At 41.6% G+C, this 27,276-nt stretch overlaps 1 protein-coding gene across 4 annotated transcripts in view; it reads left to right on the top strand.

Moving 5' to 3' along the window:
* Positions 1-19,144, top strand: part of NARS2 (asparaginyl-tRNA synthetase 2, mitochondrial) — a 48,488-nt gene extending 29,344 nt beyond the window's left edge. For 3 of the 4 annotated variants that reach the window (XM_041715118.2, XM_002190220.7, XM_072926772.1), the window contains 7 exons: positions 5,883-5,981; positions 6,411-6,448; positions 8,187-8,253; positions 9,756-9,893; positions 10,964-11,061; positions 12,683-12,709; positions 18,414-19,144. In XM_041715118.2, the coding sequence (XP_041571052.2) occupies positions 5,883-5,981; positions 6,411-6,448; positions 8,187-8,253; positions 9,756-9,893; positions 10,964-11,061; positions 12,683-12,709; positions 18,414-18,558 (612 nt within the window). In that variant the 3' untranslated portion in view covers positions 18,559-19,144. The remainder of the gene's footprint in view (positions 1-5,882; positions 5,982-6,410; positions 6,449-8,186; positions 8,254-9,755; positions 9,894-10,963; positions 11,062-12,682; positions 12,710-18,413) is intronic. The other variant, XM_072926769.1, reaches the window with a different exon arrangement.
* The last annotated feature ends 8,132 nt before the right edge of the window (positions 19,145-27,276 follow it).

The raw sequence follows: 27,276 nt of genomic DNA, 5'->3' as shown, positions 1-27,276 counted from the left end.
CTCAGCATAAGCCAGCTTATACCCAGTAGGACTTGTATGTAAACATACGCACACACTCTCATTTATCAGATAAGCTCCGTGGAAAGTGATTGAAAAAATAACCCTATAAAGAAAAATACCTGAGGCACTGGCTGCAGATTTATAAAATAACATCCAGGTGGTGGTTTCTTCAGCGTGGGTTATAAACAGTGCTGAACCAGCAAGGCCTGAGAGCACAGCTGGTGTGTTCTGTATGCTGCTTCTGAATCTGGGATGTCTGTATGGCACTGGGCTGTGTGGACTGATCCATTGGGAGTCTGTGCTCCATCATGAATAACATCCTGCTCTTCCTTTTGTCTCTCCTTTTCTCCACAGCTTTGTGTATTCCTAGAGCACAGCCTGTGTATACGTATACACCTTAATTCCTGAGCCCCCTTGTTTCTCTAGTTAATCAGCATTCAATTGAAATCTTCACTACTTTTATCTAGTATAATAAGCAGAGTTTTCTGTTAAGTGGTGTTTGAGCCCTTAGACACAGAATCAACATACTTGTGCAGAAAACCCTAATTTTCTGGGTTTTGAAGTATAGACAGCCGGTTCAGACAATTCAGAGAATCAGATTTGAGAACTGTTCTGGAATTTGTAGGGCTTTTATTTGTGGGGAAAGGAGGAACTCTCCGTCTCAATTTTGCCTTTGTTGTTGCTTAGTATCTTGTGAAGTCTCAGCTTGTGCTCTCTTTAAATCTTCCCAAAGTCTTTGATAAGCACCTTTCCCTATAACAGAAAGTCTCCTAGCAGCCATTATTTTGCATTCCTCATAGTGAGTTTGTATCCAACAGGCTTAATTTTGTGGTGTTTTTACTTGGGGAAGTGGAGTTCCCACTTTGTTTATTTTTAAACCATTGGGCAATCTCTCTTAGAACAAAACAAGCCAAAAAAAAAAAATCAGCAGAAAACCCTGCTATTTGCTTTGAAGCCTGAGTGTCTCTCCTGGTGTAACTGACCTAAATTCAGTGTTCTGATATGTATCTGCCCATCAGGTATTTTGTCCGTTGTCATCTGCAAGTTCTTTATTCAGTGAAAAATGCCCAGTTGAAAGCCTTCAAGGCTCTTGGCCAGGGTTATTATCTGAACTTTGTCCTCACATAAGGAGCTGGATTGTTAAAAATTTATTTTTAAAATTGCTATTGGACGTTTGGACTGAGTAGCTCTCACTTGAACAAGTTACTGTGCTGGGAATGCTCAGCTTCTTCAGGGACATCTTGAAGTATTTGCTTATACACCATTAAAGAGTCTTGCTACAAAGATGTGCATGTTTACCATTCACTGGTGAGGCTTGAGATCTTTCAGCCAAAGCTCTAAAAGAAACACAGTTTTCATTATGAAATAAAAGGAAAAAAGGAGGTTTAATAACCAAGCTACATGTATTTGGGAACAAAGGGCCTGAAGTCTTAGAGCAGAGGCCTTTTTTCCCCACTGTAATTGCACAGAGTAGTGCTCAGTTATTCCTAAATTAGTAGCACAGTTCTTGTGAAGTCTCATGTGTCTTAATCATGCGATCTAAACTTCTGTTCTGTGCCAAAACGTGTTTTAGTGCTACAAAGAAGCTTTGACTCTCACAGTACTGGTTTCACAATACTTTCTGTGGAAAGTCCCATGTGCTCAGTGCAGTACTTCACACTGCATGGCTAGGTGATAGTATTTCTGCTTTAATCTACAGAGTACTTGTAAGGGTGTCTAAGGAGGGACCTCTTTTTGTAAGTCAAGTTAAGAAATTGGACCAGGTTGCCCCAAGGCACTTCCCCTCCAAAATGGACGAGAAAGAGAAGGATTTAGAAAAAGGTCAGGTAGATAGGAGAAGAGGTCCAGTTGTTGAAGTGTCTGGATTCCCTAGAGCCATCAGCCCACCAGTACCTGAATTGGTGGTCCAAGGTATTCAGGTTTGTTTGTCCCCTGAGATGCCTGTTATTGTTCTCTCCCTCTCTCTTCAATGCTGTGTCATGTAGTTGTATTTGTAGGCCATTATCTTCTATTTTTCATTCCACTGTATCAGCAGTGCAGTATATTTAAAGGATCCCACTTCACTCATGACACTAATGGAGTCTCAAAGAGGCCATATTGTCATTATTGAATTTCATCAAAAGCATATACAAAGCCATGCTAAAAAAAGACGTTATTCAGGCTGTAAAGTTAGGAAATGCAAGAAGGACGTTTTCCTGAAGGCATTGTCAGGAGTTTATGCATAGTGTTAGTCTCCCTTAACAAGATTATATCATAGCACTATTGTCTCTTTAAGGGATGGAGACTATTTCTCTTTAAGATGGGGCATACAATTTAACACTAAGTATTTGATCTGTGTCCTGAGGGCAGGAGTATTGTCTTCCACTGGTTATGTACTTCATCAAAATTAATTTGCTGTCATTACAGCCTAGTGACATGGAGCATTATTACCTCCATTTTACAGAGGGGTGTTCAGGCATGAAATGAAGTCAGGTACCAATTCTGGGTGTCAGCTTTAGAGAGCTTGGATCTAAAACATGTATGTGATTTGATTTCCAGACTAGTTTTCACTCAGTATTCTGTCTTCAGTACCAAGTCTGAGGCACTTGGGCAGGTCTGACTGCAGTCTTGAGGGAGCAAACACTGGTAATCACATGGGAAGGGTTAGTTCTAAGTGTTTTGCACAGCACTCTTTAGGGACATTGGGCTATCTGCAGGACTGAAGGTTCCTTGTCTGAAGTGGCATCCAGCTGCCATAGCTCAGGCTTGTTCTCTTCTCTAAATTATCAACATTCAGTTTCAATGGCCAGTGGAGCAGTGGCAGTGGGCAGACAAGTCTCTTTCCTTGCACAGCAGCAGCATCTCCCCAAAATGGGGCTTGAGCTGTTGGTTGTATTGCTGAGAGAGGAGATTTTATGACCAAGATCAGATGTGACTCCTCCCCTCTGTGTGTATGTGCATACATAGAATGGGTATGATCAAGCATGGAGGCAACAACAGTGGTCCACTGGTCAGTGTTTCATGTGTAAGGAGCCTGTGATGTACACTGCATCCACATGCATGGCCCAGGTAAATACATACATAAAAATCCTACTGGCAGGCCATTTGATTTTTCTTATGTAATAAAGATGATGATTTGAACCTTTCTTGGAGTGCACAGTGCCTTCAATTGCTGCTGCTGGCTTTTACTGCTGTTTTATTGATGTTTTGCTCTGTTTCAACTCTGGTCATAATTTTATTTGGGAAGAGGATAAGTTGCAGGATCAAAAGATCCAGAGTAAAATTAAGCAATACCCTTGGGAGTTGCTCCTAATCAAAATTGAACTGCTAACCATTAAACAACAGAGCAGCTTGGGAAAGGCCAATGTTGATACTGCTGAAGTTTCAAATGTCAAAATCAAAAGAGAAAGGCTAAAAGGACTGAGGGAGGGGAGAAAGCTTTAACTGCTGCTCTCCTTGCTTGCCCCCCTACCAGCACCATTTCCACACCGCCATTGTGAAGCAACCACATTATCGGGCTTCTGGGACATCCAGAGTCCCACCTCTGAGATGAGCTACTTGCTGTGATTCCAGTGCCTTCTTTCCCCTGTGTAAGTCTCCTGTCAAACATGTTTCTTTCAGAATATGTTCAAACCAATCACTTCACCTGTATCTCATACTCATGTGTTCCCTTAAACCAGCAAGTCAGTGATTACATTTCTACACTCATTTTTCCTATAGCCTATTTTGCAGTCCTTCATTATGCTATCTGCTTAAAGACATAAATTCCCAGTTTGAGATATTTTTTCCTCCTTTTTTTTTTCCATCTACTGTTTGTGCCTAGTACTTGTTTGGCATAAATAAGAGCATTGAGGAGGCCAGTGTATGACCCATGTCTTTTTTGCCAGGATAAAACCTCAGTCTCAAACCTGGAAATATCTCTCAGATTGTTTTTCCCATACCACCCACATCTTTTTTCCACAAGAGGAAGCTGCTTATGTTGAATGCTGTGGGAACCTAATTGTTACTTTATCGCACAATGAGGAAAAAAGTGCTAATTAAACAACATGCCTTTCCAAAACCAGATGATACTTTCATTTTCTAGAAAGAGGAAGCTTAATGTAAAATCCCTTCGTCTCTGCCTGGTGAAACCAGATGAATTGCTAAGAAGTTTTCTAATTTAATTTGCATAAGCCTTTTTCTAGCTACTTTGAAGAAAGTTCAAAGCTGACTGTTTGGTTATTTGCCACTCAGCAGCAGGAATGCTGGCTTTTCATTTCCTCTGTGTTTGAGTACCAGGAGGCGTAAAACTGTTCATCTGCATATGATAATGCTGTTCCCTTATTTGCATCTTCCCTTTTTTTAAAAGGAGAGCCCAGGTTGATGCAGGAGTCTTGAGTCTGAGTTTGATTCAGAGGAGTCCAAATGGACTGCGTTGCCAGCTCCACTAGGCTGGTGGGATGCAGAGGTTGTTCACCAGCATAGAGCAGTGCTTCAGCACCTTGGGGCAGATGTGAAGGATGTTTATCTAAACATAAGTTTGTACAATGTGCCTGAAATCTCATCTTGGCTATGTCAGTAGCCCAGCTGCTTTGTTTCTGTGCCCTGTGTTCCTCTTACCCTGTAAGGCCTGGTTCCTTGTGGGAAGGAACTGCTTCTTCTTGAGATCTGCTGACCTTTCCACAGGTTCATCTTTCCACAGTCACAGGCTTTGTGGTGTCTAGGGGCTGCCGCTCACCTAGATATCATTAGTGGAAACTTCAGTTCTCTCAATTCTGCAATTAATGAAGCAGTTGTTACACTCACAAAAAAAAAAAAAACCAACAACAAAAAAAAACCCAACAACTAAACAAACAAGCAAAAACAAGAAAAAAAGCCCAAAAACCCACAACCAACCAGGAATGTGCCAGAACTCTGAGATGCACTTTGTAGGAAAAACCTTGTCCCTTCCCAGGCTGAGATGACATGCAGCCCCAGCTGCATTGCTCGGTTTTTAAAAAGAAAATGAGAATAGGAGGGTGATTTTGAATAAGAGGTGAGATGATCAGTTGATACCACAGATGTCAACTACCTGCTTTGTGCTGGTCTAAGACTACAGGGAGCCATGGGAACTCTTAGTCTGCACAACAGCAAGTGTCTTGGATGGTCTGCTTTGATTAACCAAAAGAGAAAGTGACTTAAAATGGGTTGATGAAAATGCAGCATCCCATGTGGGGGCTTTTAATGGCATTTTAATTTCTTAATGAGTGAAGCCCGTTTTACTGGATAAGTATATCCAAATTGGATGATAATGTCATTTAGTTAATCCACATTAGTTTAGGGAAATGGAACCGCATCTTTTTAGTTTCTCAAACATCCCTGCATTGATGTGTCTTTTGCTTTAGCTCTCTACTCAACTTGTACATGTTCACTTTGCCCTTACTGCAGAGTCTCTCCAGCTGAGAACTGTTTGATGGGCTTGCTCTACACACTGCATGTTAATTCTCTTTCCTTCAGTTTTGTCTTTTCTAACAACGAAACATAAATCTGGAATTGTTTATTAAAGGACAGATGCCTCACTAGGAATTAACCTGAGACTGGACCCACAAATGGTTCTAACATGTCTGTGGCTAGCCAGGGTTGCTGCTTGAATATTTTAGCTGTGATTTTTTTCACTGGACATACCTGACTGAAGATACTGACTCCATCAGCCAACACTGAAGCCCTAAACCCATAGCAAAAACAAAGGTTCCAGTCCTCTTCAACTACTAAGCAAGCCTGCTAATTAGGAGCATTAATGAGGTGGCTCCCTCTTACGCAGTCTGGCCATGCAGAAGAACAGAAACTCCTTCTGTACCCTTTGGCTGATGTGTACCATGTTTCATTTATAGTATGGGACACCTAAGCAATGTTTATTTTTCATGCATTCTTTTTTTCTCTATTAGGTTATGGAAGATCTTTTCAAGACAGTGACAAGCACTGTGCTCTCCAAATGTCCTCGTGATGTTGAGCTTTTTCATAAATACATAGCTCCTGCACAGAAGGTAATGCATGTGACAGGAAAGAACTGCAATTCTGTCATATGTTTTGGGGGCTCCTGGCTATAGGAAGACTTAATTTTTTTTCAATTGTTTTTTACTGTGTTGTCCTGTGTTAAGAAATCTAAAAAGTTAAATACTGGCTTGAGCTTAAGTGATTGTTCAAGTCAACAGAGAGAGGACACACAGGTTTCTGTAGCTGGTAGCAGGTGTGGTAGAACTGTAGTTGTCACTTCATCTAGTAGCCTCTGAATCATCAGCTTCAATAATTGGGCACCCTTTTAGCACTCAATGCCCAGGAGTGGATTTTGATGCGTATCTAGATCAGAAGGCAGTTCTATAAATTACAATATAGAGGGAGGTCACTTTCCTGAATTTGTCTTTGAACCTTAAAGGGTAGCTTTACATGTTTATGTTTTTCTTGTTTTGACCAAGGGCAGGTTGGAACAAATACTGAAGAACAAATTTATGATGTAAGTACTATTTCAAAATGATCTTGCAGAGGGCTTTTGGGGAAAGAGTTTCCTATGTTCTTTTTCTTTCAAAACTCAATGTCTTCTGGGTTAGCTTAATGTCTCTAAAAGAGCATGAGCTGCTGTTTGTCAGGTATGCCCTTTCAGCTCTGCATGAGACTGACACCTGAATCTGCTAGTCTTTGGCTTTTGCTCCCCTGGACAAGATCCTTAAATGTATTCTCCTCCCAGCATGTACCAGCATAGTGGTTGCTCATGATCCTGCTTGATTTTGGCTTTGATGCTCTGCTTTCATTCACAGTTTCACTCCAGTGGCTCTCTTTTTATGAAAGTGTTTTATGCCATTTAACAATCCCAATTGGTTTTCTATTCCCAATTGGTTGTGTAGCTTCTAATCCCAGTTCTCTTTGTGCTAAAAAGCTGAAAGGTTTGGGTTTCCCTCACTGGCCCCCGAGAGTGCCACCTCCTTCCCACTCCTGCTTGTCTCTTCAAATGGTGGAACTCTCCACTAATCCCACAGAACATTGTAGGGCTGCTCATCCCAGCACTGGTTATTTTGTTAAGCAGCTACAGCCACACCTGGGCAACAGGATATGAAGGATCCCTGTGCCCCTGCCTGCAGGAGCACCATGGGAGTCCTGAGTGAAGTTACCGTCTCCCCATTTCATTTCTCTCTTTGGACCTGATAGTCCTGAAAGGACAAAATTGTGCTGGTCTTCTCCCATGCTACAAGGAAAAGGAGAGAGAGACAGACCATCTCTTTTCTCCCTCTCTGTCTCTCCATCAGCTGCTGGCAGATCTGGGGTATTCCTGGCTTACACACATTGTTTACATGTGTTGAACCTGTGCCAATGATATACCTTATTTGGTCTGTGGCCTTGCATAACCCAAACATGTGGAGCAATATATTCCTTCTTGAGGTATTTCCTCCAGAAGCCTTCCCTGTTTTAGTGAAACCTTGTAATGGGTTGTAAAGAGCTTGTGCTCCTTAGGGAATTTGGTTTTTAATTGGATTACCAATGATACAAAAATGAAATTATTGTTATCATGTTATTCTTCTCTTTGTCCACGACATTTGGCTTGGTATGTGGAAAACTTGGCTACCATGTTATCTTCCATTGAGTTTTGATTTCCAGTTACCAAACCTGGAGTATTGTTCGCTGCACTTTTTCTGTTTGCTTTGCCGTGATGCTGTTCTTTTGTGCTGGTGGAAGTTGGTGGAGAATCTGCTCTCAAATGTGCCAGAGAAGCAGAGAAACATTACTGCATGTAAATCTCATCGTTTTTTGCAAAGTAAAGTGGAAACATTTGAGCTGCAAGCCCTTTGCACTCTGGGCTGTTATTTTTGCCTAACACACCCTGGACTAGAGCTATGTTGTTGTAACTATGCTGATGAGGACATATTGTTTTCTTTTAAAAAATCCACCCATTTCGATGAAGCAATTCCCTGCAGAGCTCACTTCTGACTAAAATGCAATATTGCAATAATGCAGGAGTGTTGAGAGCTTAGCACTTCCTGCACTGCATGTAGCTGAAGCACAGGAAAACATAGGATTTGTGCCATATTAAATGCTTTTTGGTTTCTGTCCAGAGAGGCATTGCTGGGAAGTCTGACATTACACACAAGTTGGCATGGTGGTGGGGAAATGCCTCCTTAATTTTCCAGCATGGCACTTAGCCAAAAAACTTTGTTGTTCCTTTCATAGTTATCTTAAAGACTTTTTTCTTCCTCTTGCAGAATTTCCTACAGTGAAGCAGTGGAAATTTTGAAGCAAGCTCCTCAAACTTTCACTTTCAAGCCAGAGGTAGGTCATTGCCAGCTAGTTTGTCCCTGTGCAGAGCCTGAACTTTGTAGAATCTCCTTTGTCTCTCTCACTCTCTCTCTCTGATACCACAAGTGTTGTTACTTTGCACAGATTATCTGCCTCTTGGGGTGTTTTGTTTGCTGAGTTGTAAATCCAGTGTAACTTTTGCCATTTGAGGTTGAAATGGGAGCGACACAAGGAGTGAGATTTGTAGCCAGAGAACATGTAACACTTACAGGGAAGGAAGTGATGAGATTGCAGTTGAAGGACCAAGGCTTTAGCAAAGGCACTTCTCTTTCCTGAATGTGAGTACTGCTGAGAGTGTTGCAGATTCAGTAGCAATCATCTAAAGAGTTGCTGTAATAGTTCTCAAAAAAAGGAAAGATAAGATGATAGCACTGAAAGTTTGACAAGGATTAATAAACCAATACCATATGAAAATGCCATGTAATCTACATTTAGGTTAAGGGAATCCCTTGTCTTTCCAAAGCATAGATGTTGACTGGGAAAAAGAGTAACGTGCTAGTCTTTCTAAGGCTATGAGATTGTGGTTTTCTAAAAATCATATTTTTCCCAATTTCAAACACACACCCACTCCAGTATGAGACAGCATTTGTGATGGTGCTCATCTTATGTCTATATTGTTTAATCATTATCTCATTATGATACTTCATGGAAAATGACCCTCTGGCTGAAGCCACCCTCATAACCAGCTGGGTAACTGTCTCATCTCTGTGCACAAGTGGGTGTAGAACCTCAAATCTTTTCTCTGTACTACCTGGATCTGAGACAGCAAACTTGGGATATTTTAGTATGGAGAGAGTCTGGGAGAGGTCTGTTCCTTTCTTCTCCTTCCATTCCCCTGATATTCTTTGCATGTCCTATAAACCGACTGGGGGTCTCAAGTCAAAAGCCACAGGATTTATAATATCCCTGGAAAAAAGGAAAAGTGAAGTGCATTACAAATGTCCATGGTTTCTGATAACAAATAATTGGTTAATAGGGTGCTAGGTTTTCTTAAGTGAGAATTAATGGAGCATGTAACAGTACACAGCATGGAAGAGAGTAATTAGCCTAGGAAAGCTGCTTTCTATACACCAGAGGTAATACTGAAATAAGGCTGCTTTGCTGGTTCAAGTAAGCTGGACTTGGAGAGGTGCCTGTTTTCCTTTAGATATGCAGCATTTGGTTTCGGGTTTTTGGAGTTGGGATTTTTTTTTTTGCTTGTTTTAAGTGTTCTGATTTGATACCAGATGCTTGGACTTAATGAAAGGACAATCTGGCCCTGTTCTGTTAACTTAAATCATATTATTTTACATGCTTTGCTCTGCCTGAAAACTTGTGAAACTGTGTACTTCCCAGTAACCAGTATGAGAAGTTGCTTTACTTGTTTTATGTTATTCAAAGCAGTGCATCTCTCTGAGCAGGGATTTTGCTGGGTCTCTTGCCATGGGCAAGAAGCACCCAAGCAGATTCCCAGGCCCGTTTTGCTGTTCTTACAGTGGGGCTGTGACCTCCAAACAGAACATGAGAAGTACCTGGTGAAGCACTGTGGGGAGGTTCCTGTGTTTGTGGTTAACTACCCATACGACCTCAAACCTTTCTACATGCGGGACAATGAAGATGGACCTGAACACACAGTGAGTCCATGGGTCACACCTCCACCACTTTCTTGTCTAGGAACATGTCTTGGCCTTCTGATAGATATCATCTGCTGGACCTGCCCTCAAGAAGTTCAAGATAAGATGTGACCATCGGGTGATCCTGTCCATTTATTTCCTGTTGTAGAAGAAAACACCCAAAGAGGAAACAACAGGAGGAGGAAGATTCAGGGGGTGGGACAGTGTTAACTTTTTGCTTAATTGCCTTAAGACAAATTTGCCATATTTTATTTCTTTTCCTGGTAAACTTCTGTACTATTAAGTGAAAGGCCTAGAATTGGATGGCTCCAAGTAGTCTGTGATTCTCTTGTCATCCAAATGTAGCATCCATGCAATGCTCAAATAGCAGATGGGCAGAAGAAATAAGCTCTTCATCAAGCCTCATGCCTCGAAATTTAGCAGAAGCATTGCTTCTGCTAAAAAGAGCAACAACACGACCATGTACCACTGTGTCTTCAGTGGCTTTGATTCTAGCAACATTTCAGCTGTGGGATAAGTAAAATAACTCTAGAAGACAAATCAGAGAAGACAGACAGCACAAACCTAACAGCCTAAGTGGTAATACTTGGATCTGGCATATGAGTGCCATGGCTACCATATCCATTAGAACTGGTTATAGGAATGGGGATAGATAGGGCAGAACACAAGCAACAGCATCAGAGCAGGGAATCAGGGCTTCAGAAAGCTTGCCCATATGTCTTTGCTGTCTTCTGAGCTGCTCTTGGTTCTTTATCACCCCACACAGGTTGTCACTAGAGTAACTTGGTGAGATTCAGTTCAAACCACTTGGAGTAGATGTCCTCAGCCTGAGACATCACTGCTGTCATTTAGGTTTTCTGTAAACTTCTGATGTTTATCCTTGCAAAATTTCATCCCAGCCTTCTCCTGTCAACTAAAGACTTTTCAAGTATGTGTAAATCCTTACCTAGTGTCCTGCACTCTGGAAAAATTACAGTAGGATTTTACAAAAAAAACATCAGTGTTAACTTCTTCTGCTAATCACTGTGTGGCTATGTGGCATGACTTCAATTTGTTTTCTTTCTTTGAAGGTTGCAGCTGTTGATCTCCTTGTACCAGGAGTAGGGGAGTTGTGTGGAGGCAGCTTGAGAGAGGAGCGACTGCCCTTCCTTGAATCACGCTTACAGAGGTATGGAAAATCCACAGATGCCAGGAGACTAGCCTGAGCAGGAGAATGTTTCAGCAGCTCCTTTTGGTTGGCAAGACAGAGGGAGGAGCAGAGGGGAAGCTAATAGTATTTAAAAGTAGCCTATTTTTTGTCTTTTTGATATCTATTTATCTGAGTAAGTGACTGCAAACTGCTGAAGAAGTTCTTGTGTTTCTATTGTAGGTGTGCAAAGGGCCTCTGTTTTAGCTCATCAGAGAAGAAAAGTTTTGTTTGTGCTAATAGGCCATGGTAGTAAAGTGCCTCAGCTTTGCTGCAACTATCTGGAGCAGGGTCTTCTATGGGATACTTCATCCTTCTCTTGAATTTATGAGGCTGAAAGTGGATTGTGAGGGTGGAACTTATCACATATACAGAACTTAGATATCTATTTGTCATCATATTGTGTAACTGAGGAATTGCATTTTTGGTCAGAAGCTTTGCCAGTTGTAATGCAGTTGGCCTCAGTGACTGGCCTGATTTCAGAGAATATGGCTCTTTGCTAGTAGTTTAATGGGAAGCTTCACTGGAACTGCTCAAGACATGTACTGTGTTATGGGGCCTCCTCTTTCCCGGCTACCTTAGTGTGCAGCTTGTCACTTTTGGTAATTTTAGGCTAACTTCAATGTCAGAGTATCAAAGCTGCTTTTTAGTTAATAATTGACTTTATACATTGGGTAATTCTCCATAGAGAGTTGTTTTCTGGATCCTATCTGATGGATCAAAAATTTTGTATAATCAGAGAATGGTTTGGGTTAGAAGGTACCTTAAAGACCATCTAGTTCCAGCCCTGCTGCCATGGGCAGGGACACCTTCCATGAGATCAGGTTGTGCAAAGTCCCCTCCAGCACTTGAACCCTTCTGTTTGGGCCAGTCATACTCTGGTGCACATAACATTGGAGGAAGATTAATCCCAGAGTAACACCATTTGCACATTGGGAATTAATTTGTTGCTTAAATCAGTCACATGCTCACACACATAGGTCTAGTCAGCAGAGAAGAGCAAAATCTACTTCAGTATAATGAATCCAAAAGGCACCAGGCAATTAAAATCACCAGAACATTAATTCTTAGTTGTTAGTGTAGAATGATATTTCCTGCGCTTCCTGCTACTCTCCCTGCAAGCTCTCTGAAGCAGGCATGCTTCAACTCATGTAACATACAGTGTTGCCTGCTGCACTTTTTCAGTCAAAACTTTTTGCCAGTATCTGAGTTCACAGTCCTGAGAAGGAGGAGAAGGGTCCATGTGGAGTTTGAAGCCAGACTTTCTTGTTTGCCAGGAAAGTCATAGAAAGCATGTCAAGGTAGAAATGGGGTGTGTCTTTTGTAAATCACACCTCCTTTCACAGGTTTTTCTCAATTTTGAGTCCTCAGGATCTGGTTTTGTTAAGCCCAAATACTTCAGATCTTTAAATTCTATTTCTTGCAGAACTAGCATAACCTTAGAGAGAAAAAACAGAATTCTTGTCTTCTTATGCATGCTTCATACAATAGTTCACCAGGCTTTCCTTTTTTTTTTTTTGTAGCATGCTCTTCCAGGCAAGTGCTGCGTGTGCAAAATAACTCTGTTCCTTTACTTACAAGGGATTTTCTTTTTATTTCACAGATTAGGACTCACAGATGCCTATCAATGGTAAGATGCCACCTTGCTCTGCAAGCTGTTTTTCTTCTTTTGAGACTTATTTAAGCAACTGGGGTGTTGTTTGTTTTTTTTTTCTTTTTTCTCTTTTTTTTTTTTTTATTTGGCTTGGTTCTGAGGGAACAGTTTTTGGCCCTGTTGCCCTGCCATCACTGCCAGCCTAAATGAAATATCCAGTTCATTTAATCAAAGGTTAATCTAATTCTTCTTATGCTTCAAATTTTTCCACTCACAGCACAGGTTATTCCTCTCAGGATTGCATGTGGTGGATTAATTTAAAACCCATAATGATTTTTGATATTAAATCAGTAGCCTGTGTTGGAAGTTGGGTCAATTCTGACCACTATGCACAAGATAAACAGGTTACAGAACCACAGCAATTTGTGACCTTTAAGAGGTCTATGAATAACTCCCTTTGCAATTGACAGGGCAATTGGGTCGAAAAATCTTCCCTAATAAAGCAGTTAAAGCAATTAAAACTGTCCTCCTAAGGAGACAGATCAACCTTTGAATTAACAGTTTAACCCATTAAAACGACAGAAGGTTCTTAGTGTTTCTTGGTATGTACTTCATCACAGACACTGTGAGAGCGGTAGTGCAGAGAATTAGAAGGGTATTTTCAAATATTCTGCAGTATTTGGACTGATCATTAGGAAGCCTGCCTTGAAAAAAAGCAAAGTATAGGTTCTTCGCTCTCACCTTCCCATAGTATGAAATCACCCAGTGTATGGCAGAACTTCACATTACCCATGTCTGAACAGGGTGAATTTAATTTCTTTCTTTGTTGTTTTATTTGTGGCACAGAATACACCATATCCTTTTATCAGAAGGAGGGATTATCCTGAACAGGGTGATAAGTTGTGTGGTTAGATGCTGAGATACAGCCCAACGAAGTCTGGTGTTCCATGGCAGAGCCTTCCAGCACTATTATGATAGTTCAGCCCTGCCTCATGCTTCCTGCAAGAACAGAGGAGGACATTGCCTGTCACCCATGTCCATTTCCATGTGATATGTAACAATCACATTCTGGAAACTCTTCCTGCTGTAATCTTGTTTTGGAGACTCTTTCCTCCTTTATTCCCTCCACTCCAACACAGATGATGTAACTTCCTGGAAAAGATGAATGCTGTTGTTACCCCCTGCCATAGCAGGGTCTGGTGTCCTAGGAAGGTGCAGGATAGTAGTGATTCTGGATGCTTCTGGACTACAGTCCAAAATCTGCCAGAATACAGGTAGGTGCCTTGCCAGCATCCATCTTTTCAGTGGAGGTGGCAGAGGAGACTGAAATTAATCTCCTCCAATTTAGTGATTGAATTGAGTCTCCAAAGCTGGCTTACAAACTCCTGGAAGAATGGTTGAGTCATTCCTTTTTAAATATAATATTTGCTGACTTTTGAATGTGATCTCCTTTCAAGTTCCTTAACCATTGCTATATCTCTGATTCTACCTGTTTTCTTCCCCCCACTAAGCAAGAGGATATTGTGGGTCTGACTGTTTCTAGGACAGTTTCAGGATTGCCTTGTTTTTGGTTGAATCATAAGGCAGAGGCAACTGATCTGAAATACTGCTCTGCTACTTGCCATTCCTATCTTTTAGAAAGTTTTTCATAAGATAGATAAAGTGACATGGTCAAACTCTATGAGTCTTCTTTGGCACACTCTATCTTTCCTGTTAGGCAAGTTTCTTTTCATATAGAATATGAGTTGGGAGTAGTATTTGGCTAGATTTTGTAGTTACTGTATCTTATTTTCACACTTTTTCCTTTGAATTGTAGATGGAAAATAGAGCTGTAGATGATGATCTTGACTATACTGAGAGGTCCTGTGGAAATGAGGTGGGAAAGTCGAGTGATGAGAGTAGTCTGGGAGTTCATTGATTTCTCTGAGACTAGGGAGTATTAAGTATATTGCCTTTAAAACAGGGGACTTGATCCTGTTTGCAGCCTCCAAGTGCCATCTTAAAAGTAACAAAGCAGGTACTTTGTAATGAACAATGTGTTCCCAGAACCATCAGTGTGAGCAGCATTTCAGACAGTCTTCCTATGTGTAAGGCACTGCTTCCTTACTGTGAATATCTTCATGTGCTTCAGTGGAGACAGTTCTCTCATACTGCACCCTTTACAGTCCAGGTACCCTTTTGATCTTCTGGTGTGAAACTGGTGGAAGTACACAATAGCAGAGCAGGTGTTGTCTGCTGTCTTCAGGTGGATGTTACTATGTTGTTTTGGCCCTGCTCCTGCTCTGGATGAAGAAGATTGAGCTGTGTTGGGCTCTTTAATTTCTGGTAATCTTTGAAATTTGAATGTCCCAGTGTTCTCTTGGGTCTTCATGTGGTAGGGTGAAAACAAGGATTTTGGCTTAGGGTGAAGTAGCACTGTGAGCCACTTGGAGCCCATGGCCAGTGACTACACTCACCTCTTCCTTTAACCTTTTTCAGAGGCCAGTGAAAACAGGTAGCTCATCACTGTCCTTGGCACACACCTGGTCCTATTACTCCTCTTTTGGGAAGAAATTGGAATGCCGTGCAGGGCCAGACAGAGGCAGGCAGAAAGTTGGGGGGTTTTCCTTACACACACACCCAGTAGAATATTCAGTTTCATGGACTACAGTATCTTTGTTCTTTCAGCCTTACTTTTTTCAAACTGGCCACAGAACCTTCAGCATAGCAAGAGGATTGCATAGTTAAGAGATTGTATTTATGAGATTGTATTTGTTTTGAAAAGAGACTGAAAAGAACACATTCTGCTTATGAACAGTCACTAGGAGAGCACTGCTCTTCATAGTGCCTTGTTGTGCAACACAGGGAGCTCACAAGAGATGATAAAAGAATATAAATCGTAAAAGGATGAACAGAAATGATCTAACAAGGCACAAAACAAGCTCCTGGCATTCATTGCTGGGGGATGTTGTTACAGCACACACTTTAGTAAGATTGAAATCTCTGAAGATCTACCAGTGCTCAGGTCCAGACCAGGAACACCTGGGCTAGCTGGGGTTGCAGAAACTTACTTCTCCTGCAGAATAATGCTGTACAGTCCACCAGTTGCCAATAGAGTGCTCAGCTCCCCTCTTAAATATGAACTACTAGCAAAAACAGCTAGACTAGTTCACGACTCTTTTTGAGGTGAGAAACATCCAATGTCTGTAGACTATTGAATGTAGGAAAACCTCAGCGAGCATTTTCCAGCCTAAAGGGATTTTTCTCTTCATCTGCAGGCAGTTACTTTTTCTTTCATCTCTGAAGAATGGAAAAATTTTTTAATTCTTCTGCTTCTTCTATGCACAGTCATCAGAAACGATTCACAGTCTTGATTCTCAGCACATTTAATTCAATGGATTTTTTCCATTAACTTAGATGGGTTTTGTTTCGCTCCTTTTGCCAAAATGGCTTCTCAAAGTGCTTTGAGATCTACAGATCAAAGTCCTGGATAAGCAAGGGTAGAATTTATTATAATTGTTCATCTGGAAGTAGCTGAGTTATTTCATCTTCTTACAATGACTTTATAAACTCTGTTGCCAGCAAAAAGGGAGAGAAGATGCTGGGCTTAGTCTCAGCTGCCTTTGCAAAGGCTAATGCACTTACAGACATCATCAGAAAAATTTGTGCTGTTACTTGTATTCCTGGTTACAGCTAAAGCAGTTACCAGCTGGTTTGGCAGTTCTGCTCAGAACTCCTGAGCTGGGCCAGACTGATGTGCCACAGCCACCACCCCTATCCCTCATGTTTATGAGGTCTTTCCTGTTTCGTGAGTCACCACCCTCAGCATCAGGTCTGCTCATCACCTTCCTTGCAAACCTTTGTAAAGCTGTGCAGCAGAGCTCCCCAGAAGCAGTTCAGGGTATCTGCAGAGACTCAAGTTCTTCTTAATGCAGTCTGTGTAAAGTGGATAGAGATGAAGGCCACCATCCAGTTGCACAGCCTACGTGTTCTTGCCCTGAGCATAATCCTCATCACAAGACGTGGGGTGCATACACCAAGCCTTAGTGAGCCAAGCTAACACCCAGCAGCACTGAGAGAAAAGCATGTGGGTCCCAGTCATCAGAAAACATGTCCCACTCTTGGGGCTGCCGTTCAACTTGTAATCTGCACTCTGTGTGTCAGTGCTATGAGGAAGAAGTAAGCTCTGCCTCTCCTTTTGCTGTTTGGGCAGTGGCAGGGAGGGGAAAAACACTGGGGAAGAAAAAAACCTGAATATTGGATTGAGTGTAATAAATGGTTTCCCAAATTTTAACTACTGCTAATGAGCTGTAAGGAAAAATAATGTTTCATGGTATGAAAGGGCATACTGTCAAACTGAGTGACAGGGCAATCTTGCAGCTATGGAATTTGTGGGAGAGTAGTCTTATTTTGCAAGTAAGGGTGAAAGAAAGATTTGATGTTCAAGCAACTACACTCAAATATACATAATATATCAAAATACGTTAAATACATGTATATTTTGCATATTTACATATATATAAGTACATATACACACAAATACCATATTTCCTTGCAGTTCATTAACAGTATGTAAAATTTGGGAAGCCATTTATTGCAATCAATCCAATCTTAATTTCTTTCACAGTGTTCTGCCCCCCTCTACTCCACTGCATAAGTAGTAAAACATATGCATTTATATTTAAGTGCACTTGATTTTTTTTTTTTAACTGGGATGATGAAATATTCATACACCAAGATTAGAAGCAAGTAATACATCTGGAGTCACTCAATCCCCTACTAGTGCATTTATATAAAGAAGAAAAACTTTTTGCCTTCAGCAACCTCAGAAGTGGCCCCACAAATCAATAGAAGCACTGAGATGTTTTTCACTTCTATTAAAATCGTTGGTGACAGTTTATAGCTGCAAATACAGTATCACATCAGCCACGGTCCAGCTGGGAAATGATTAACTATACAAGAACCATCACAATCTTGTTGACACCCATATACTCAGAGTATCTACTTCCCAACATTTTCTGAGTTTTCTGTGCACAACAGGTGCTGTTCTGCAAAATAAAACATCTTGTTCCAGATCTCATTTTTAGAGAAGATATGTTCAAGGGTTTTTTTTCTGGCTTACTATGGAAATAAAGGAATCGGTCTGTAAGAGTGATTGAGGAAAAAGTAGCAAAAAACCATCATAATTACCTTAAAAGGAAAAAAAAAAAAATGAAGGACTGTTGAATAGACAGACAATAAGACCTATTTAAGCTTCTAAAGAAATTACTGGAAATGAAATTACTTAGGCTATTGAAGAGTGAACAGAATTTGAAAGAATTTGCAGGACAGATTTCCACCCCAACGTGGGAAGGGCTAGACAGGCCCAAACAGAGAGCTTCACCTCCAGTAGTGGAAATGCTTTGTGATTCTGTAGGAACCTGGGTTTGTGCCTCTGCTAAGAATATTTTAGGTACTAAAACTACAAAGGTGTTTTCAATATGAGCAGAGCTATGGTGCTCAAGCTGTTCTTCATACCCAAATACCTCCTTGCTCCTAAAAAACCATGCTGTAGTATAGCTATGCTGGTTTGAATGGGTTTAAACTTGGGATTTCTGCTAATACAATTCTGCTTCTTCATACCCCTGGCCAACACAGAAATCATAGGTGTTGGGGTCAAAGGGAAGTAATTAAGATGGAAAGCAAAGCCCTAGACGAAAAACTCACTTTAATGACTTCAGCATAACTGTGCTGCAAATGTAACTGTCTGTTTAAATTACAGGTATCTAGACCTCCGAAAATTTGGATCAGTTCCTCATGGAGGCTTCGGAATGGGGTTTGAACGCTACCTGCAGTACATCTTGGGAGTTGACAATATCAAAGATGTTATTCCTTTCCCCAGGTTTTCTCACTCCTGTGTCCTGTAGCTCAGCATTTGACTCATGTGGAGAAAACCACTGGTATAACTATGTGTATATAACATACCATGATATGACCGAGTGTGTTTCAGTGGGAAATCAAGGTAATTTTTATATCAATGAAACTCTTGGTCAATTTAATACAGGGTTATTGAAAATAATATATGTTCTGGTGAGATTATGGAAGGACACTGGCAGTTAATTTGATAGCAGCTCATGTCTTCATTGCACTTCTGGAGTATTAATAAATCTCACTTAACTAAAGGCTTACGATTCTCATGAGACTAGTACAAGCCATGAAAGTACTGAAAAAGCACTGAAGGTAGCAGGGGGTTTTATGTGAAGTATTAATAAGGAAGTGTGACCTAAAATATTGTTATGGCTGTGATACACTTGCTACTGCTACAGTTAGGAAATGGGTACTGTAAAGCATGATTCTTCCCACTCCAAGTTAAAAGCAAATATTGTTTACTTCGGAAAAATCAGCCAAACCTTGCAAGGAGCACTGTCATGCTGGAATTGCTGGAGTGAGTTTGTTGAATGATGTTTGATTTTGTGAATCATCAATAAAGATGTACACTGGGTTGTTTCATAATTCTGTATGGTTTCTTCTTCTGTTATAAAACTGTAGCTCTCAGCATGAGAGTTTCCTTCAGTGTCTGGTAGAGGTTTCATTTTCTGTATAACCAAATTAGTTGCACAACTTCTGCAGAAGGTATCTGTTTTCTGTCACCAAGAAAGCACATATTCAGAGCAGACAGAAATGTTCAGTTAGATGAGAGTTCATTCATCCATTCATCCATCTCTCCAGAGCCAACTTGCCATTCATGGTGGGGGTTTGTTGTTGCTTCGCTTTTCTATTATTGTTACTGAGAAAATCTCTCACATACTCATTGGACCAAGCAGTTTGGTCTGTATTGTGTAACAACCAACAGATGCTCCCAAGCACTTCTGTGTATTAAGTAATTGCTATCACTATAGGATCTGAACTCCTTGGCAGTCTCTAATGAGTTTATGCTCTCAGCTTCTCTGCCAGGTGAAGAAATACTCATTTCTGTTTCAAAGACAGTGTTATGGGAAGAGCAAGTGACTTGCCTGAGGCAGCTGGAAACCGGTGATTTATTTGGGACTTGAACTGAGGGTTTCTAGCACCCTTCTTCCCTTCCAAATGATCACAATCCAGCAAAATATCATTTGCATAGGGTTTACTACTCTGGAGCCCACTATGGCTGGAATATAAACCATGTATATAAAGAGAAAAAGCAAGGTAGTGACCCTACTGCTGATGAGCCCCATGTATATGGGCACACACTACAAGAAGTGGCTGCAGGACAGCCCTAAAATCTTCTTTTCCAAGTAGATGGAAGAGATTGAAAAATTGTAATCAACTAGCATTGCGTTGGTAATACTGCAGTCACAGTTCTCTCTGGTGAGGCTGTGTGGTGCTGCACCTGCAGCATCTAAAAATACCTGTTTATGTCATGTGGCTCCTGCCACGTCTTGGTGTGCTCCATGGCTGGGGTTTTTACCTGTTACAATCATGCAAGCAACATCACCATGAGGTCATTATTCTGGGGGGTTTCTTGAGTGCAATGAGACATCTCCTACATGTCAAGATTTTTTTCATGTCTCCTTTATCCACTTGATTAGGCAGGTGTTAATTCTGCGTTTGCTGGTTTGCATTTCCCAGTACAGCCCTGAGTTGGCAAGTCTGGTTCCACAAAACAGTTTGAGCACCTGCCTTCCCTTTGAAACCACTGAGAAGTTCCCACATCAGACAATCAAGTATCTTCCTGCATTTGGACCATCTCTCCTTTAGTATGTTATCTTAAGTGTTATTGCTGGCCTTTATGTTTTGGAATTACTTCTCTGAAGAAATATGTGGAAAGAGCACAGCTGCCAAACAGCCTCATCCATAGCAAGTTCCCTAAATGACTTGCAATGAGCAGGTGTCCTTACTGAGATCCTTAGTCACTGATTCTGTCACAGTTGCTGTAAATGAGAGTGCCTGAACTGGAAGCCCATCTTCTGAGAACACAGTGGAGCGATGCTGTCAATCTCCAGCAGCAGCTCTGAGCTGCCTGTGTTGGTTTTGGCATCAATGGGAGGTTGTTGATCCTGCTTTGACATGCCAGATCTGATGGGCAAGGCGGGGCTAAACAGTGACAGGTGAAAAACAAGATGTAAAAAAGAAGACAATGGAAGGTGCCAAAAAGTTCCAGGTTAATGTGACATGAGTCACAAGTTACAGGGAAGGACACAACTGCTTCAAACAAGTTTGCGGGGTGGCTGTCAGGGTGACAGGGCAAGAACAAAGAACTGGTCTAATCCACCTTTTGTTCTTTGCCTTTTTCAGAGGTTGCTGCAGGACTGAAGGTAAAGGTTGAAACTTTGATTTGTAGATAGGTAGATGTAAGTAAGAAAGAAGTAACAAAGATGCACTGTGAGTCGTTTTTTGTGTGTTTCTAACTAGGTGTCCATGAGGAGCCGTCCAGTCTTCTGTATGTCCTGGTTCATTTCAAGGTGCTTGATGAGCTAAGGGGACATTGCCCTTGGGTCTGAAAACTGAAAAAAACTACCCCCAGTAATTTGGCAGATGAAGCAGAAGCTGAGCAGGGTTATCTCAAGAGAGGTAACCAGATGGCTCAGAAGGGGAAGAAAAGGTTGTCTAGTCTTGGTAGCAGCCTTCAACATGTGCTGGTTTTGCTAGTGGTGAGGGAGAGAGAAGAGACTGAGGCCCTGTGCATTATGATACTGCTCAGGGTTAATACCGAGATTGGCATTCTTGTGAGAAACTTAATTTATGTGTACCCAGCAAGGGTGGGAGCCACTGTTGCCCTCCAGGCTGGCATTGTTCACCTCATGCTATGTATACATAACATGGACTGGTATTGCCAAGGAATGCAACATGTTTTTTCTGGGATTTCCATGTGGAATTGGAATGCCATGTATTTCCTTTGAATCTCCCTTCCTAGAACGAAACTGAATTTAACCTGGAGAGCAAGGAGGTCATTTCTCTTGGACATGTAAGCAGGGAAATGCACCAAGATTTTTTTAATTTAAGCAGTGTTCCTTGCTACTTCTTCTCTTAGAGCCTGCACCGTGACAGTGACTGAAGCCAGATAAAAACTGTGACACTTCATCAAATAAAAAGCTGATACTCTTTGCACATAGGAATCACCTCTTAGGCTGACCGTGCAGTGCACGGTGTGTTTTTAGTGCTGGGGTGTTTTTAGTGCTGTAAGCAGTCAGCTCTCAGGCCCAGGTGACCAGCACTGTCTCTGCTAGCATCATTTTGTAAGTATTTCTTGAAGTTTCAGTTCCTCAGCAGCCCGTGCTTGCCTCTTTACAAGTTTGTCCTCACTTTGAGCATCAGAGGAAAGAATGAGTGTCATTGATTACTGTGTTGGTAGCTTTGCAACATTAGAACAGAGTGATGGGAGATAAAAGACCTACACTATAAACTTTGTATAACTAAATTCCAGCCTCTCAGAAGAGTGTTTGGAGGAAAACGTCTGTTTTTTTCACTTCAAGAATATCAGATAATCCCTTCACTTAATAAGATCAAAGTATCCCAAAGTACTCTATTTTTAATTGAAAAAATAATACCTGCAGAACTAACACCCTGTTCCAGTCTTCTCATTTTTAAATCCACAGGAGAGCAAATTGGAAGCTAGGAGTAGAGACTGCTGTTCTCTTCTTTATGATTTACGTTCTGATATTGTGGCAGTGCTCAGATCCTGAACTGTTGTACCTTCTATATAAGCAGAGCCAAAAAGGTACGTGGGCCAAATATTTAAATGTCAGCAGACCAGCACAGGGATTTTAGCTGAGTTACCTGTATTCAGGCCCACAGACCTGAGGGAAACACGCAGCAGGTGCCCAGCTCAGCAATTCTCTCTCTGGTTTATTTGGTAGTAGATGTAATTTATAAGGCATCACTTGTTTGAGGGAATGCCAAGACTTTGATGGGAAACGTAAAGTACAGTTTTGCTTGCTGGACTAATAATGATTGTTTTGGGAATAGCTTATAGATGTGTTTTTCCTCAGGGGGTGAAGGGGACTAATTTGCTAAGAAACGCTTTTGTCATTGTTTCCATTAAATGTGTGTACAGAGATAAACATGGCTTTGCTGTTGCTGAAACGAGTAACAGCCATTATGACTGTTGTTTTAGCCTTTACCTTTCACTTAAGGACAAATGAGAGATGGGTCCAAATGAGAAATAAGACTTTGTATAAAGATTGGCAGAGTTCTAATTTCCTCAGACCTAACCAAAGCTGCTAAAGCCACAAAACCAGTGGTCTAGGGGGTGAATTTATTGTTTTGTCTTACTGTTTGTTGCAGAACCATGACCTTCAGAAGGGTTGTAAAGTTTTATTTTATAATCCTGCTGATAAAGAGACATATGTAATTTACTATATGAGTTCTTACAGACTTGGCTAACAACAAGTTTGACCCAGAGTTCAAAGAAATTATGGCTCCCGTTGTTTTATGGCTGCTGTGCTGCAGTGTCTGCTGCACAAGGTGTACAGAAAAGATGCTGTGAAGGGAGAGCTTCCACATAAAGGGCGAGAGAGGGACAAGACTGTATGGCCCTTTAAAAGTCATACACCAGCTACATCAGAAATTGTAGGCTCTATTGTGAGTGAAATACGGATGAAATTACTTTAGAATCCATGTTGCTGTTATTGCTGACACGATTTTACTGCAGAAAATTGAGGCACAGAGCAATTAATCTGCTTGCCCAAGGTTAAGGAAGATGTGTGGCAGAAGCATGGAACTGACCCAAATCAACCAAATCCCTGCTTGGCGCCTGCTCATGAGACTTCCCTCTCTTTGCCTTTGGCTGTACTGCCACACCAGAAACAAGGCAGGATGTTTGCAACTGATCTGGTTTCAAAGGCATTTTTGGCATTTCTAGGATCCTAGACTGTGCTTCAGTGATTTTTATCTATCCATGTATGTCCTGAGGCCTTTCAGAGATAGCAATCCTGCTGTTAATTTTTATTACTCTTACAATTGTTTTTTTTCTCTGAATAATTTGAGGCAGCCTAAAGTGTAGATTTTTAATTTTCTTTGCAAGGCTTCATCTTGTGCTTTGCTCTTCATTGATATCTGTGTATCTTACTGTTTTCAGCAGGTTAATGTACTGATACTTGTGCTGAAAGAATGGAGTTCAGAGTTTTTAGAAGTCACTGATCATACAGGTTGCTGGCAAAAAAGTATGCAAACTGTTCAGAAAAAAAATAATGTGGTGTAGTAGGAGGCCTTGGTAATCATGTAAACATTTATGTTTCAGTATGGGACTATTCCCTACTATCTGTCATGGCTTCTAAAAGAGGCTGGATTTCCAGTCACAGTAGGAAATAATTACAATTCGCTGACACAATGTTTTTTAGTAATACTTCCATGATGTCTTTACCTTCAAAGCGATTTTTGAGCAATAATTCCAGTATCTTTGATGGCTCTTTGAAGATCCTGGGCTCTCTGTGCTCAGTACTGTGGTTAAACTGTGTGAAGCAGGCATATGATCCATATTTTTCTGAGACACAGGTCTCCCGTTATCTGCTTGTCCCCCAGCCTTGCTGCTGCTCCACTGATGAATGTGTGGCCGTGGGCTACACGTCCAAGCAGGAGACAGCTGAACCCTCACCACAGCCAGCTCAAAGGCTGGCTGACCTCTCATGTTCACACAGCTGGGACACTCCAGGTCAGTGACAGATGAAGGGACTTGCTAGACACTGTGGAGGGAAGCAAGAGTCGGGAGTAGGGATTGATTTCCAGGCTGCCCTGTCAGAGTTGAGAACAGGTTTCTCCCATTTCTGCACAAAGTTACAGAAACTCAGTGCTCAACCCATAGGCAGTTTGCAGCTCCAGGAGATCCAGCTGTGAGCACTTACCTACTGCAGAGATTCTGTCATCTCTGTAACTGAGGAGGTCTCCTTTTGGCAGGTTGGGCTCACATGATGGCATCCCTGTGAAGCACTTGAAATGACCTCTGCAGTTGTTTAGTATAAATAAATCACCATGTGCTTTCAGGCTGGCTCAGCAGCGTGTAAGTGGCGTGGTAGCTGCCGAGATGGGGCTCTGCACAGCAGCTGGAGTTCTGGGAAAGGCATGCTTTAGGTACCTCTCTGTAAACATGCATGGGTGGTGCTTTTCCAGATCACCCTACAGGGCTGAACTTTGCCGCCTGCAAAACTCGAATAACCACACAAATCAAATCTGAGGGCCTGGTTTATACAGTGGCTTCAAACAGTCTTTCAAATTCCATTATTACTAATGGCATTAATAAATTATTAGTGTTCATGATGATTTAGGAAGTATAAGGTTCAAGTATTTAAGAAATTTCATGGGCCTATTTGTTAATGAACTTGATGGATGACTTGCCAGGCAGATTATGTTGCCATGTCCTTGGAGTACATGCTAAAACACGATGTTTTTAGCACTGTGTTACTCCAGTCCCTAATTGAGATCTAATACCGTCTGTAACAGTGCTGCCATGGATAAAAGGAAGAACGTTTGTGCTAAACCCTCTGAGATAGAACATTATGAAGTGTTCATTTCCCAGATCATTAGAAACTTAAAATAGCCATCTGGCCAAAACCAGAGATGCATATGCCTGCAACTACAGCTTAACAGCATTCAGCTGGGAGAGTGGCTGCTGTGTAGCATTTGGGACTGGCAACTACAGAGTAGCTTTTGCTCTGATCTCAGCTAAGTCTCTTCACACTTCAGACTTCTAGGAGATGTCTGTTTAAAATGCAATCGACATCTCAGCCAGGAATATAATAATACACTCTAGATGGGCTAAAATGCTTTGAAACCACAAGGGCATATCCGCTCCATGCATTGCTCCAGGGGTTATTTTCACTATTAAAAAAGTGACATATTTCACTCTTTCTTTGCCTGGCCTCAGCATCTTTCAGGAGTATATCTGTGTGCCTTAACTGTCAGTATTTGAGGGGCATTACAAAAGAAAACAAGCTCTTGAATGTGCAAAGTTTGACCTAAAGCATGATGGCTTTCACATGCTTCTTCCATTACTTAACACTGGTAGCAGCTGGGGGGTCTGAAAATAAGGTCTTTATGCTGCTGGCTTTGTTACATTTACCAGATGCCCCTTTCAAACCTAGAAATTACCTGCAGTAGAGCTATAGGTCTGCTATGAAGACAGCATTTTGTATATTCCTTGTTCTTAGATGGTGGTGTAGAGTGGAAAACAGGACCTGGGGGAGTCCATCCTCATCAGCCACTCACTCCTGCTCATGGTCTCAGCTTCTCTACTTATATAGTTAGAATAATAAGACTTATAATTCTAAAAGCTCACATGCTTTTAGTAAGTCTGTGTTCCAGTAGTTTTAGCTCTAAGCTGTATATGGTCAACAATTGTAAACAAATGTAGAGATATATATTCTAAGAAATTTACACTTTGTGGAAGAGGCCTGGACATCATACATCAGCAATGACTTCCTTCTTCTAATAGAATTTTTAGTTCATTATACTGGCTGTACAGGGCAAGCTCATATCCTGGAGGGGTGTCACTGGAAGGAGGAGTAGGGCGAAAGCATCTGTTTTTATTCTGGCTTCTGTTTTCGCCAGCAGATATAATGGCACATGACCGTTGAGCCAACAGTAATCCAGTTACAAAAGTCTTCAGAGTTACTGCACCAACCAAATTAAACTTGATTACATCCAATTATGCTGAAAAGCCAGACAACAGCTCTTAGCTTGGGGTGAAGTAACTTCTTGCAATCGCAAGAAGGGGAGGCCTTGCAGGGTGTCAGGAGGATAATTGCTCATTTGCTCTACCACAGAGCACCATCTGCTCTTGCAGTAATGCCTAAGGATGTGAGAGTGCACGGGAATCGGGTAAGCGGCAGGGCAGCACAGCAAAGATTCCCCTCCCTGCCTGTTTTGTTATCATTTGTTTTATGGTTGCTTGCCCTGGGTCCAGCTGCGGTCAAAGCCCCATTGTGCCAAATAGTGTCCATAGAGGGAGTCCTTCCCATGCCGAGCTGCCAGTCTCATCAGGGAAAAACGAAGATGAAGTGGCCTTTATGCTTATGTCAGAATAGTGTCTGTGTCTGGAGCGTTGCCTGGTGCATTTTCCACCAAGCAATTGTATAATGGTTTTCTGTTTTGAGAAGTTGAGAAAAAAATGGGAAACCTCCTAGTTTCCTTCACTTCCGTGGTAAAAATAGCATTTGCAGGGATGGGGAGGAAAAAGGTAAAAGTAGCTGCCAAAAATGTGTCTGGATCCAGGCAAGACACTTTGCATGAGGAGCTCATCCACCCTAGAAGGAATCACCAGGTGCAAAGAAAAAAACTCTACCTGGGTCCAGAACTGAGAAATACATCAGTAGTGTTCTGCCCCAGCTCAGCTCCAGGCAAAATTATTTCTAAGTGTCTAGTATTGTGAGAGAAATAGCACTGGGCTTCAGCGTTGACTGAATAGGAATAGGAAGTCTTCTTTAATAATCTCCAAGTGTGAGGACTGGCAGTGTCCTCCAGCTGCAGCCACAGACACTATCCAGCTCAGCACCCCAGGCGCCTTCCTGTGCTGCCCAGGGGGTCTGTATCCATCACGGATGGGATGTGCTGGTTCTGGCCAGGATCTCCAACAGAGAGAGGACAAAGTAGGACCATCAACTCCATGCAAATCTATGTGCCTTGAACACTGCTGACCTGCAAGTCATCTCATCTCTGTTTCAAGCCTGTATTAA

The sequence above is a fragment of the Taeniopygia guttata genome, chromosome 1 (assembly GCF_048771995.1).
Source record: "Taeniopygia guttata chromosome 1, bTaeGut7.mat, whole genome shotgun sequence".
NCBI lineage: Eukaryota > Metazoa > Chordata > Aves > Passeriformes > Estrildidae > Taeniopygia > Taeniopygia guttata.
This window is presented reverse-complemented; position numbering and strand designations above follow the sequence as displayed.